The 14129-nt window shown below is 65.6% G+C and overlaps 1 protein-coding gene across 1 annotated transcript in view; it reads right to left on the reverse strand.

Annotated features, from left to right (window-relative positions):
- Positions 1-14129, reverse strand: part of PMFBP1 (polyamine modulated factor 1 binding protein 1) — a 244713-nt gene continuing 230584 nt past the window's right edge. Inside the window, exons 19-36 of the mRNA XM_034788878.1 lie at positions 13232-13474; positions 12337-12567; positions 11331-11546; positions 6880-7002; positions 6579-6705; positions 5828-5985; positions 5365-5611; positions 4712-4901; positions 4292-4445; positions 3804-3971; positions 3284-3451; positions 2505-2672; positions 2251-2418; positions 1849-1911; positions 1469-1578; positions 1069-1143; positions 303-396; positions 1-227 (exon numbers count right to left, since the gene is read on the reverse strand). Of these exons, the coding sequence (XP_034644769.1) occupies positions 153-227; positions 303-396; positions 1069-1143; positions 1469-1578; positions 1849-1911; positions 2251-2418; positions 2505-2672; positions 3284-3451; positions 3804-3971; positions 4292-4445; positions 4712-4901; positions 5365-5611; positions 5828-5985; positions 6579-6705; positions 6880-7002; positions 11331-11546; positions 12337-12567; positions 13232-13474 (2778 nt within the window). The 3' untranslated portion in view covers positions 1-152. The remainder of the gene's footprint in view (positions 228-302; positions 397-1068; positions 1144-1468; positions 1579-1848; positions 1912-2250; positions 2419-2504; positions 2673-3283; positions 3452-3803; positions 3972-4291; positions 4446-4711; positions 4902-5364; positions 5612-5827; positions 5986-6578; positions 6706-6879; positions 7003-11330; positions 11547-12336; positions 12568-13231; positions 13475-14129) is intronic.

Genomic DNA, 14129 nt, shown 5'->3' on the forward strand with positions numbered 1-14129 from the left:
TGACAGCCTCTGCCCGTGGCTTTATTTCACAGTGCAGGCTGGGCCCGGGGCCCGCACTGGTAGCTGAGGTAGGTGCAGAGGACGTGCCTGCCCCGTGTACAGTCCTTGCGGGGTCCATCGTGCAGGTGCCAGGCTGGAAGAAGGGAGGGACCTCACTCCTCGCCCAGGAGCAGGGGCCATGGCTGCTGAAGCACGGCCCGCGCAGCTAAGCCGCTGCCCTGCAGAGCCTGGGACAAGAAACACAAAATCAGCAGCAGCTCTTGGCAGCAGGGACCCCCCAGCCCCTGCTAACGCCTGCTCACCTTCAGCCGCTCACACTCAATGCGCCGCTCGGCCACTTCGCCTTTCAGGTGCCTGTTCTCCTGCTGCAGCCTCGCCAGCACCTCCTGCAGGTGGCTGTGGGGAAGGGCAGGGAGACAGTGAGCAGAACAGGCCATGGCCCAGGGGGCAGATGCAGCTCAGACTGGTGTCAAGTACCAGAGGTGTAGCTGTGTTAGTCTGGATCTGTAAAAAGCAACAGAGTCTCCTTGGGCCCCTCTAAGACTAACAGACGTATTGGAGCATGAGCGTTCGCATGCGTCTGACGAAGTGGGCATTCACCCACGAAAGCTCATGCTCCAATACGTCTGTTAGTCTTAAAGGGGCCCCAGGACTCTGTTGCTTAGCTCAGACTGGGTTGTTCCCCTGCCCCCACGGCCAGCTCTGTTTACATGCTGCACGTAGTGCGTGGGCTGCCCCCCACGCCTGCAGGGCGCTGGTGTAATCCTGGGGCCGGGCTCTGCGCCCAGCACGGGGATGCGGTCCCAGCTGCCAGGACCAACCCCTGGGTGCAGCGGGGGATGGGGCAGGCTCGCCTGCTTCTGTCTGTCCAGGGCAGCTGCAGCAGAACGTCACTAGGGCCAGGATGTGGGAGCCAGCAAAGCAGTGGGGGTGCTAGCGCCCTTCCCCCACTCACAGCTAGGGCGGGGTCAGAGCCACAGACCCCCTCCCACCCCCTGTCTCAGATCCCTTAGGGCTGCCCTTGAACCTGCCCTGGTCTGCACCGTGCCAGGCGCTGGTCCCACTTACTCCTTCTCGCCTGTCAGCTGCGCGATGTGCTTGATCTGCTCCCGGATCTTGTGCCCCAGTTTGTCATTTGCTTGCCTGAAACGGGGCCGGAGGGGAGGGTCAGCTGGGTCCTGGGCTGAATGCAGTGGTGGGAGCCCAGCCAGAGTCCCTGTCTCTGGGGCTCCAGTGATGGGCACGGGGGGAGGCAGCTGTTGGGCTGGTGGCCGGCGACTGGTGGAAATGCCGCACAGGCAGGAGCATGGCTGGTGCCGGGCTGCAGGGACGCAGCCTGATGCCTTGTTACGCCGATGCCACGGCTGCTCATGCGGGAGTGTGTGTGTGTGTGTGGGGGGGGGGGGGGGCGTAGTGCAGGGACTCCCAAGGCAGCTCCTTTCAGCTCCGGCCCAGCCCCCTTACTTACTTTTGCTCCTTCACCCACTGGCTGACGTTGGCCAGCACCAGCTCGCTCTCGCGGTGCAGCCGGCGGCTGTCTGAGCGTGCAGCCCCCAGGGAGGAGCGCAGCGCCTCTGCCTGCAAGAGAAGTGACAGCACCAGCCCCGCAGCCAAGCTAGAACCCCCCCCCCCCCCAGCCCACCTGTGGCTGGGTCACGTGGTGCTGCACAGCTGCCGCTGGACACAGACGGGGTCAGCTGAGCCAGGCTCCTAGCTCAAACCGGGCAGGAGCCCACCAGGGACAACTACGGAATAACCTGCCCCTAGGCCACGCGTTGCCTGAGCCCTCGGGTGGGGAGCGGCTCACAGCTGGCAGCAAACACCCACTCACGGGGGGGCTATGCCTACCTCATTGCTGGAGGCCACAAACTTCTGCCTTAAGAGGTTGAGGTCCTGCTGCAAGCGGTCTCTCTGCCAAGGAAGGGCATGTTCTGAGCAGGGGGCTGGGCCGATTCTCCCAGCCTGCCTGCTCCCCAGGAACACGGGTCTGGATGGGGTTAGGGTGCGAACAAGGCTCCACTCGAGGGTCAAGCCCACAACACTGTCCCCCCACGGCCCAACCCCTAGATCCCCAGGCGCTGACCAGTCAGTGAGCCCTACTGAAGAAGGCACCATGCCCCTGTTGCCCCAGGCCTGGGGCTCAGGGCCACAAAGCGAACGGCCTCATCTGCCCTGCCAGCATTCAGGGCCCTGTACTGTGCCAGCCCCAGGGTTCTGCGTGAGACGCCATCGCCCCCCCCAGCCACTTACCTCTTCAGTGGCACCATGGAGCTTTTCTTTCAACGAGGCCAGTTCCACCTTGACTACGACCAGGTCCTCGTCCCGCTGCGCCAGGGCCTGCGCGTTCTCCTGGTACCGCCGCTGCCAGTGCTGCACTTGGCTGCTCCGCTCCCCCAGCTGCTGCTCGAAGGCCTGGACCTGCCAGGGATGAGGGGCGGCAGGTGGCAGGTGGGGGCTGGGTGGAAGGGGCTCAGGGAGGCGGTTGCAGCGCGCGGGTCACTCACCTCCTGCTCGTGCTGCTGCTGGAAACCCTGCAGCTTCTTCAGCTCCCCGTTGAGCCGCCTCGTGCGCTCCTCACAGGCTGCTGTCCCCTCCTCCAGCTGGGCTTCCCTGGCCCGTGTCCGCACCAGCTCCGCCCGCAGGGCCGCCATGTCCTGTGCCGTCTCACTGAGCTGTCACACAGGACGGGGCAGTGGGGGCGGGGCGCTCTGGAGGGGCGGCAGGCCGTGGGGCAGACAGCTGGGCTGTACTGACACCCCCAGCCCCCAGCCTTCCAGCCGAAGCGAGAACTGTGCACGCGGCAGCCGCCACGCTGGGTCAGGCCTGGCGGGGAGGGCTGAGACCCCTACTGAACCCCTGCCCAGCACAGGCCCCCAAAGCTGCACTGAGGCTGGGGGGGAGCACTGACTGCAGGGAGCTGGTACCAAAGCGGGAATGCTGGGGACGCGGTCGCTGATGGCCGGGGCGAGGGGCTGCTCCCCAGAGGTGCCGAAGGGTAACATGCTCCGAGGCAGCGCAGGTGCCGGGCGGGCTGTGTGGGGCACCCGCCCGTCTGGGCTGGTGTGAACACCCCCCTCCCTGGGACCGCAGGCTGGAGGCCAGGGCGGGGCCGGCGGGCGGAGCAGGCGCACACCACGCGGCACCGGGACAGAGAACGGGGGGGCCCGAGGTGACCCGAGTGCTCCCAGCACCAGCCCCTGGGGGTCAGCACTGACGCTGCCGACCCTGCTCCAGCTCAGGGGAGCTGGGGGGGTCCCTCTGGCAGGCCCTGGCTCTGCCCTACCTTCTCCAGCGTCTCCCTCTGCTTCTCTTGACAGGACGCAGTCGTCAGCCTCAGCGCCTGGAGGGTCTCCTCCGCCGCAGTCAGCGCGCGGGCGCTTTGCTGCTCTCTGGCCTGAGCTGCTTCCAGCTCCGCCTGCAGCTGGGCCAGGGCCGACTCCTGGAGCGTGGCCTGGGGGGGACAGCGCTGTCAGCTGGGCACCAGCGCCTGGGCCGGCTTTTGGCCCGTGCGGCACAGTGCGGCGGGCGCTCACCTGGCCGGCCTGCTGCTGTATCCGCTGCTGGGCTTGGCCCAGGCTGCTGCTGGTGCTCTCCAGCTGGGCGCAGCACTGCCCCAGGCTGCACTGCAGGGCCCGGCTTGTCTGCTCCTGCTCCCGCAGCTAGCACGGCGGCAGGGCTGTCAGCAAGCCGGCTCGCTCACCCCTCCACACACAGGCCCCAGCCAGCCTCCGGCTCTCCCCGCCACCGCCACTGCCCCAGCGTGGCCTTGTCCCCCGCGCTGCTGGGACCCGTCACGGGCTCACCGCTTGTTCGCTGCTGTGGAGCTCTCGCTGCAGCTCCTCGCGCTCGCTGGCCAGCACGCGCTCCCGCTCCTGGGCTCTCCGCAGCTGCCGCTGGCGCGCGTCCTCCCGGCCCTGCAGCTGGCTCAGCTCCTCCCGCAGGGCCTGCTGGGTGGATTCCTGCTCCTGGAGCTAAGGGAACAGGGGGCTGCAGGTGCGAGGCCAGGCCGCCCTCTCCCCCACGTGAGCAGGGGGCACCGGCCAGGGCAGCAGGAGAGCCTAGGGAGGAGACGCTGGGCTGGGCAGCGCTGTGGGGTTGATGGGCTGCGAAGCTGGGCCACTGCTGGTTGGGGTGAGGCAACGCTTCCTGCGTGGCTGATACTTCCAGCGGGCGACTGTCCCCCCGCCCCCACCCAAGCAGGGCGCTCCCTTTCGGTCTCGCCTGCCTGGCGCCCAGGCAGGGGCCAGGCCCCCCTGAGCAGCCCCAGGGGGAGGCCACGCCCGGCCTGTACCTGCTGCTGCAGGGCTTTCGCCTGCTCCTGACTGCTCCCCAGGTTCAGCTCCATCTTGGCCATTGAGTGCTGATGTTGCAGCCCCTGCTGCACAGCCACCTGGTGCCTCTGCTGCCACTCGCTCAGCTCCGCCTTCAGGTGCTCCAGCAGCTTCCTGCGGGCGAGGCCCAAGACAGAGCAGCTCCAGCCTCTGCTCCTCCTGCCCAGGAGCCCTAGGACCCCAGCCCGACGCCCCACGCGCCAGGCTCACAGAAATCAACCCTGGCTCTGCCCCCGGCCCCTTCCCACCCGGAGTGGCTCTGCCCCGGGTCTCCCTGCCCCACAGCCACAGCTCTGAGTGCTGCCTGGCGCTGCTCTGGGACATGGAGCCTGGCACGGGCAGGTGCCAACATCCTGTGCCCCTTGCTGGGCTCGTCCCACCTGCTCTGCTCCACCTCATCCGTGCTGCTGGACAGCTGCTCCTGCAGCACCCGGTGCTCGGCCTCCAGCCTGCGGCTGGCCTGCTCCAGCCGGACCCCCTCGGCCACGCGCTCGCTCAGCTGCTCCTGCGTGTTCTGCAGGCTGCTCTGGGCCAGCAGCAGCCGCTCCTCCTGCTGCACCAGCTGCTGAGCTGCCAGAGACAGGGAGGGACGCGCTCACCCAGCCGCTGCGCCCCCAGGCCGGGCTGCAGGAAGGAGAATCCCGGCTCCTGAGCCTGCCCGGTGCGCCGCCCTTGACACAGACCCGAGCTGAGGCCTGCGCCTCGTGGGCAGCTGGAGCCCATCACCTGGGTGTCTGGGTTCTGAGATGCCTGGCACGGGCAGGCTCCGCCGTCTGCCATCCACCAGGGTCAGCTCTCCCTGTACGGGGGCTCACCCGGGGGGGGGGGGTACGTGGGCACCCCCCCCCTGCAGCTGGCAGATTCCAAGCGGGAACAGCCCGGGCCTGTGGCGCAGGGACAGGCACCTGCCAGGATTCGGGAGGTGGAGGGTCTCTCTGGGGGATGCCCCAGGCAGGCACCGTGTCTCGCCCGCCTTCCCCCAGCCACGCGAGCCTGGAGCCGGTGGGGCCGAGGGTGCGACTGCCTCGCTCACCGGCCGCCTGCTGCTGCTGCTGGCTGTCCTGCAGGCGCTGTCTCAGCCGCTGGATCTCCTCCTGCAGACTGGCGCTGGCCGCCTGGCTCTGCTCCCTCTCCCGCTGGGCCTGCTGCAGGCGCACGTCCAGGCTCCTGGCCTCTGCGCGCTGCTTCTCCACCTCCAGCCCCCTCTCCTGCAGGGCACTGCGCGCCTGCCGCACGGCAGCCTGCGCCTGGCGGAGCTGTTCATCCCTCCTCTGCAGGAGCTGTGCCAAGAGAGACCGCAGCACTGCCAGACACTGCCCCGGGGCCACGCCACCCGCAGGCTGGACCCTGCCCCCCGGCCCCTCCCCATGGCCCCACAGGTGCTGCCGCAGCTGCCTGCGACCTGCGGGGAGGCTGGAGCTGCTCCTGCTGCGAAGGCGCCTTGGCCCAGGGCCCCTGGCTTGTCCCTCCTCTGGGTCCCCGTCTCCTGGGCTCACCTGCTCCTTCTGCGCACACAGCCGGCGGCTCTCCTGCAGCTTGCACTCCAGGGGCTGGATCAGCTGCTGCAGCTTGGCCACCTCCAGCTGCTTCCGCTCCCCCTCAGCAGCTGTCCCCTGCCTCAGGCTCTGCACCTCCAGCTCCAGCTTCCCGAGAGCTGAAAAAGCAGCGCCAGGCTAGTGCCAGCTCCTGCCTCCTGCCGACGCCCTGAGCCGCTGGCTGCTGTCGGGCGTCTCCGCCGGAGCTGTGCCTCGCAGCTCTGCACACACGCCAGTAACCGCAGTGCAGCCGGGGTGCTCAGGCCGCTAGCCCCCCACCGCCACGGCCACGCTGCCAGCAGGAGCCGGCGGGGGCAGCTCCAGCCCTGCTGCACCCTGTGTGCAGCGCGACACGGGGCTGGGCACAGACGCCCGCACTGTGTGCCCCAGGCCAGCACCTGGCTGCAGCTCCGCCCCAGGCTGATGGTACAATCCTTGCCCAGCAGCCAGGACTCCGGGCTCCCCACAGGCTCAGCAAGGAAGGCAAAGCAGGCCTAGCCCCCACCCCCCCACCACCCACACCACCCACCAGGGCTCCTCGTGGTCGCAGCTGGCGCAGACGCCTGGTGCGTAGCCCACGGCCTGAGCAGCTCCCTGAGGTCAGGCCCGTGGCGCTGAGTCTCACGCTGATGGGCAGTGCTGACGTGGCTGGGGCAGCGGCTTTCCCGCAGGGGCCCTGGCTGGCAGGAGGAGCGGCCGCCTCTTGCTCTACCTTTCATGGCGCTGTTCTTCTGCTCAGCCACTCGCACCAGCTCCAGCTTCAAGTCCTGCACCAGGCACTGGTACTCCTCGGCCCGCTGGCTGTGCTTGGCGCGTTCCTCGTCGGCGTGGCTCAGCTGCTAGACACAACACAGCAGCACAGCTCAGTCACTGCCGTGGGCAGCCAGCCAGCTGCCAGGCCTGGCTGGCCCTAGAGCAGTCGCAGGGCGCTGGGGCGGGGCAGGGCAGGCGCTGGCCGCTCAGTGCCGCGCGGCACTCCCTGCCGACAGCAGTATGGGGGGGGCTGGTCCTACCTGCTGGAGTTTCTCTGCCATGGCGGCTTGGCTCTCGTAGCTGGCGTTGGCGTGACTGTGAGTGGCTGTGTAGGAGGCAAACTCCGTCTGCATGTTCACCAGAGTCTCTTCGTCTGCCAAGCACTGAAACCACAGGCAGCAGGACACCAGTGGGCCGGGCCCCAGAGAGCCCCTGGGCAGCAGGGTGCAGAGGGTTTACTGGACTCCCCAGGGGCTGAGTCTATAGACTAGTTTGCCAAAGCACAGCATGTGAGGCCTCCCCCAACAGCCGGGAACACCCAGAGGTCCCTGTGCCATGCGTACAGCTGTGAGGTTGGCGTGACAGCGTGAGCCTGAGACAGGTGTTCGTACGCTGTATGCGGTACGCCACGCACCCATCATGCTACCCGGGCTCTGGTCAGGCAGGGGAGGAGTTGCTGACCACTGTGTATTGCGTGTCTTACACGGGACGGATATTTGCATATGGGGCTGCTGCGGCTCAAGCCTGCAAAGCTGACAAGCGCTCACAGAAATCGGCGCAAGGCACACCTAGCAAGGATGCGGCTCAAAGAATTAACCTGGTGTCTCAGGAGCGGCAGCGCCACCCCCTGGCCATCACGCAGGGTAAGCGCAGGGAGCCAGGTGTAGGGGTGCGCCAAGTCCTACCACAGTTTTGCTGTACATGTAACCATGTTCCTATATGGCGACTTGCTGACATGGGACTCGCTGCTCGTGGGTAAAGAACGGCCCCTTGTCACAATCCCCCCAGGGAAGTGGTGAGGGCGAAGCAGCGCGGTAACCCGGCGGCAAAGCTGCTCGGGGAGGGGGGGAGGGGTCCCGTACTGTGGGACGCTGCAAGGGTCAGGTGCTGGACACGCGTGGGGGGTGTGGGGCTCACAGGCCTTGGGGGCAGAGGGACAGCGCAGCCTGTGTAGGCTGGGAAGGGAGGGCTGGTGCAGTTGGGGAGCTGGCCCCTGCCAGGCACAGACGAGGCTCCCTCATGCTAAGGACAGGTGGTAGCGAGGTGCCACCCAGCCCTCGGTACCCTGGTGGGAGGGTGGCGCGGGAAGCCTGGGAATGCCGGGGGGGTACTAGAAGACCGGCGCCAGGGCTGCTGCGCATGTTGTGAGAGGCTGTAGGGACGATTCGAGGGCGGGAGACAAGGCCTGGCCTGACGCTTCATGAGCTCGATCTGTCGCTCATCTCCACGGGAGACTGAGAGGTGACGTGATTACGAGGAGCCAATACCAGGCCTGCAAGATTCGACCCAAGGGCTGGGCGTTAAAGGCAGACCCGCTCAGCTGAACACAAACCGTTACAGGGTGGGCAGAACAACCCGCCACGGGACGTGGGGCTTCACCAAAGCTGATACGGACACCTCTCTGCAAGAGGCCTCGGCCACACAAGTGGGTCTGACCGTGGGGGTAACCAGGTGACACTCCTGGTACCCAGGTCAGCCTGGATAATCGGCCGCAGAGCGAACAGTTCCTTGCCCTACAGAACTGCAGCTCTGCCAGCCATGCTGGCTGCATGGCTCCCACGTGGGCGAGACCAGCGGCGGGGCTGGGCCTGGGCCGTTCATGGCCCCTCTTGCCTGCCTGACGAGCTAGAGAGCAGAGCAGCTGCACCCAGCCCTCCCTTGCTCACGCCGACCCCCAGCTCTGGAGGACTCTGGAAAGGCAGGCCCAGCGAGCGGGTCGTGGGGGCCACACAGGGCAAGTCACCAGTTCATTTCCGGGTGGGGACTGACAAGCATGGGCCTGAGGAGGCCTGAGTGCGCGGCTGCCCTACCGAATGGGGTCGCATCCTGCGGCCGGCTCAGGGCACAGCCGGGCTTCCACCGCTCAGCAGCCGACACGGGGCTGCTCCTGGGGCATGCGGCGGATGCAGCTTGTGCTCTGGTGGCGTGAGCTGTGCTGGTCGGAGGGGGCGGTCCATCGCCATATGGTAGCAGGCTGATGTATGCGGCATCATCCATTTTGAAAGTCTCTGGGGGGAGCTGGCGTGAGCCTTCAAAGCACAGGACTGGGGAGCCGGCGGGAAAGGCTTAGCCCTGCCAAGGTAGGATAATCAGGCCCCGGTGGCTCCAGCGGAGAAATGGATGTGGGAACATAGTGGCCTGGCTGACGTGACAGCGTGACACAGCTGGGGGACGACCCGTGCGGTGAGGCTCACCATAGCCTTGGGCCCATGGGTGCTGGGTAAGGCAGAGCAGCCACAGAGCTGTTTGCTGGCCCTTCTGGCTGGTGGGCTAGCGACTAACAAGGCCATGTGGAGCATGAGCTGGTGTGACAAGCCCCTGGCGAGCGGCTCCATCAAGTTAAGGGCAATCCCATGTCAGACGCTCTCTCCCCAGTGGTCAGCACACACTCACCCCATCCGCCATCTGGGCAGCGTGGGGGGGAGGCCTGGCCCCGCCTGCAGGGGGCGGGAGTGCTGCCAGGTGCACTTTGAGGGCACTGAAGGGGCGTCCAGGTCTAGTGGAGGGTTTGGGATGCAGGGGCCTGCCCTGGCTCACTGTGAACCCCTTTTCCATTGGCAGAGTAAATCTTCCTCATGGAGCATCCCACTGAGCAGCAGGGTCTTGTACCTGCAGGGAGCTGCCGCTGGCGAGCTGCCAGCCACCCCCAGGCTGTCAGATGGAGCAACGTCGGGTCTGGGTGGAGTGCCTGCCCTTGGGTCCGCACTACTCTGTCTGGAGCACCCGGAAGTGACATGGGCGCTGGGACACACGTTCGGAGATCTGTCAGCATCCTGCTAGGCCTTGCATGGCACGCTTGGCAATCAGTGCACTCAGGAGCCCTCCTCCATAGTAGGAGGAAAGTGTGTAATGCCCCTAGGTTTGTCTCCTGGCACAAAAGGCTGGACACGTCGTATAATCCTTGGTGGTAAGTGGGTCTATAATGGGATTCCCTCCCCGCAGTGACATATTGATTGGATGATGGAGCTGGTCAGGGACCACGCATGGTTGGTGGATTGTCTGTACATGACGTCTGCCAGGTTGTTGCTGACTCCTGGAAGATGAAGAACAGCTGGCAGCCGCTGGGCTTATCCTCTGTTGTTGACATCACGTCCTCCCTCCCTTGCATGCTCCCAGCCTAGGGGTGACGGGCAGATGCTGCCTTGTTGGGTACAACTGTAGAGAACATTGCAGCTGTGCTGGCTCTGAGCCGCTGCTCTGGGGAGGACAGTGGGACAGGTTGGGATCCCATGCAAGTGAACCGGCTCACGAGTACGTTTATGGTGAAGAGCCACGTCCTTTGGAGGCAAAGTCCCTGGTGTCTGGAGTCGGTTCAGGTGTGTGCGGCACCTGATTCTGGATGAGTCTGTCACCAGTGTCTTTGCGGGAGGAGATGTGGATAAGGACCCCTCACCTGATGGGTCTCTGGGAAACCCAGGGCATTGCCCTGGGGGCTCCAGTGGCCGTTTCTTCTCTGCAAGCTGCTCTTGTTCTTCCCTGTCTGCAGCCAGGGGCTGGCAGAGACGCAGGAGGGGATTGAGAGCTGGTTACTGCCTCAGCCTTTGGACACTGCGGGGGGATCCTGACCTGAGCATTTGGTCAGCCCAGTTGCTAGGAACATGTGGAAAGATTTGATCTTGAACCAAGTCTAGTTAGTTACTAGGAAGTGTTTTGTGTTTATTTCTCTTGTAACCATTGCTGACTTTAATAGCTTATACTTGTACTCACTTCAGATCTACCTCTTTGTAGTTAAATTTAAACTTGTTTAAATTGAATTGTTAAAGTCACAAACTGTTTCCCTTTTGAGGGTAAAAGCTCCTCTAATCCCTGAACTGGACTGTGCAGAACACACGTTTTTGGGGAAAATTCAGGACTGGGAATGTGCTGGGATCACCCTGCGGGTAGTAACCAAGGCTGCTGGAAGCCAGAGTGTGGCTGCTTTGTGGCTGACAGGCTGCTGGGCTCAGAGGGGCTGGCCCAGGGCTGTGGCTACACACAGACAGACACTCAGGGGTGACCCGCTGTCTGTCTGGCTGGTTGTGAGCTGCCCATGCTGGGAGCTACAGCAGCAAAGTGTTGTGAGGCACCCCAGGTCGCAGGGCAGGTGGTGACAGCCCCTCGCCGGTCTGGACTGCTCCCCGGAAGGGGACAGGTACCCAACGTGACTTGTGTTTCCAGCTGGGGCCAGTGCAGATTCCAGAGCACTGGTGTCCCTTGTCCCAACAGAGATGTGCTGCGTCCCGCACTACTCCACCAGAGCATGCTGTGGCAATCTGAAGGGACGGTGTGTGAACGTGTAAAGGGTAAGCGTGTCCACGTGCGGTGGGGTGTGACTGTGAGTGGGCAGGGGAGCGGGTGTGAATGCTGGCGTGCAGGTGATGTTCTCTAAAGCACTGACAACAGGCCAGCCCTGCACACAGGCCCTGCCCCAGGTTGCCCGGGCTGACCCAGGGACAGGCAGCGCACCGGGAGGGAGAGAGCCAGGCCAGCTGCCCCACTTCTCTTGGCTCACCTTGGTCTGAGTGGCAGCCAGCTGCTCTCGGAGGCCCTGGAGGCTCTGCTCACGCTGGTGGGCGTGCTGAAGGCTCCTGGACAGCTCCTCCTGCGTGGCATGAAGTTCTTGAGTCAGCTGCTCCACGGCCGTCTGGTTCCTCCTGCTCGTCATCTCCTGCTGCAGAACCAGCTGCTTGCTGCACAGGCTGATGATGGTGTCATCGCACTCCCGCATCTGCCGCAGGGACGAGGAGCAGCTCTCAGAGGGGCCAGCCAGCAGGACCGGCCCAGCCCGCGGGGCTGATCAGGGGTGGGGGCTGGGCCAGCTGCCCTGCCTGCGGCCTGGCTCCCTTCCAAGGGAAGGATTGAGAATGACAGGGGAGGAGGCCAGCTGCCCACTCCACGAGGCTCCCAGGGAGGAGAGCAGAGGCAGCCAGAGGCCACTGAGCACCATGGAGAGCCTTGTGCCTGAGTCTGCACAGCCCGACACCGGGGCAGAGCAGGTGTCCAACCCGCCGACTGTCACCGGGCGCTTTCCCAACGGTTCTGCCCCAGGCCAGTGCTGGGCAGTGCTTCTCTGCTTCCAGCAGAGCTGGAAGTCTCGTGTCGCACGCTCGGCACCGCCAGCCCGGTCACAAACCACGGGAGAGCAGCGCTAACGGCCTTCTCGTGGCCCCTGCACCAGGATGGTTCCCCTCCGATCCCAGGCGTCGGGAGCATGGTGCAGCCCCTCCAGAGCCCGGAGCGCCAGGGCAGACTCCGCTGGCATTGTTCGCTCCAGCCCCCACCCCAGCAGCTGAGCTGGAGAAAGCCCGGGAGGGCGACCACAGGAAACCTCTCAGCCCAGACAAGCCCTGGGGCCTGTGCAGCCTGGGGCCTGTGGGGAACCTGCTGGCACAGCTGGGCTGCGGGGCTCCTGCTAGCATGGCCAGGCCCAGATGCCCAAACCCCTCCAGTGCCACAGGAGGCAAAGGCACCAAGGGAAAGCGCCGCCAGCTCGTTTCTAATGCGAGGCGCAGGCCCACCTGGCTGCTCATGTCCCGGAGCTCCTCCTCCAGGCTCTGCACCCTGCCCTCCAGCTCGCCAGCTCGGTTCAAGGCGGCCTGGTACTTCTTCTTGTACAGATCCAGGCTGCTCTCGGTGGAACTGCTCTTGCTCTTGGCCATGGCCAGGTGCTCCTGCGCCTCTCGGAGCTGCTCCTGCTGCAGGCAGAGCTCCCGTTCCTGCTTCTGCACCACCTCTTCGTAGTACAACACCTGGGAGTGCGACAGCACAGGGGAGCCGCCTGCCGGCCTTGGCCCCGCTGCGCGTGTTGGCAGTGCGGCGAGGGCCAGGCAGGGCTCAGGCCCAAAGGCCAGTCAGAGATGGACAGGTCCAGTCCAGTCCATCCCCTGGCTTGGGCAGGACTGGTCCTTACTGGTCTAGTCTCAAATCTCCCAAGCAAGAGGGCTCGGCTCCTCCCCAGAGCGTCTCCCCCCCAGCTGGGCCTGGCTCCCTGGCAGGGGACGTCCTCCTTGTCACTCCCCCGCCCCTTCCCCCCCCGATCTGTTCTCAGACTGGCCAGGTGCTGCCGCTCCCCATGCGCAGTGGCACCGGGACCCTGCTGTGGGTGCCGACCCCCTGTGGCAATACACGGCTGTCAGCTGAGCAAAGGGCTGGGGCTTGGGAGTGGGAGGGTGCTCCTAGCACAAGCTAGTTACACTGGCCAGGGCTGCTGCTAACCAGAACCAGCCCCTTCCCTGCCTGTGGACCCACGACAAGGGGGCCCTGACGGTGCCTGACGCGAGACTCTCGCCCTCCCTGCTCCACGCCCGGGCGGTGGCCCAGCCCCAGCGGGGGCTGATGGGACATGCTGGGAGTGAAGGAGGGCTCAGCTCTGGGCTGCCTGCTGAGAGGGGGCGACCCTCCCAGGAGCCGTACCTCCTCCTTCAGCGTCTGGCATTGCTGCAGCAGGAACTCCAGGTCCGAGCTCTGCCTCTCCATCGTGGACTCCCGCTGCTGCAGGTGGCTCAGATTATCTTGGTTCTTCCCTTTGCAGACGTCCAGCTCCTGCTGCAGGTGCTGCAGCTTGGCCCGCAGCTGCTCCAGCTCTGTCTGGTGGGCTCGCTCGCGGGACGTGAGCTCTCCCTGCAGCTGCTCCACTAGCACTGCCTGCTTCTGGCCCTAGACACAGCCCCGACAAGCAGGGTCCCACACTGCGCAATGCAACGCCGGCAGCTCTCAGCGAGGCACCGCGCCGTAACGCTCACTCAGGCTCCCCGGTTCTCGCCCCCTCCCCGCGCACGGCCCTGGCCCGGCGGGCTCTCCGGCCACAGGGGACCTGGGAAGTTGGAGTGAAACCCGTCACGTCACGTCTGAGTTATTCTCACAGGCTCCAGCATGAGATTCGGGGCTGGGCGAAGGCCAAGGTAATGGAGGCCAGAAACGCGCAGTGGGACCAGTTCTGTGGAAAACGCCAAGGAGGACGTAACCATTTACAGCCTGCAGACTCACGCAGGCCACTCAGCGGGCTCCGTCCCCAGTGGGAGGGTGTAGCCGAGTATCCCAGGCCTAGACCGTGCACAGACCGGCCCCTCCGCGGTACCAGACGGACCGACGGACAGGACTGACCGGCCCCTCCGCGGTACCAGACGGCCCGACGGACAGGACTGACCGGCCCCTCCGTGGTACCAGACGGCCCGACGGACAGGACTGACCGGCCCCTCCGCGGTACCAGACGGACCGACGGCGGGGTGGGGGCAGGAAGAGGCGAGGTGGGGGCGGGAAGAGGCGAGGTGGGGGCGGGACCTGCGGCGGGAAGAGGCGGGGTGGGGGCGGG

This window comes from Trachemys scripta, chromosome 13 (genome assembly GCF_013100865.1).
Source record: "Trachemys scripta elegans isolate TJP31775 chromosome 13, CAS_Tse_1.0, whole genome shotgun sequence".
In the NCBI taxonomy this organism is placed as follows: domain Eukaryota; kingdom Metazoa; phylum Chordata; order Testudines; family Emydidae; genus Trachemys; species Trachemys scripta.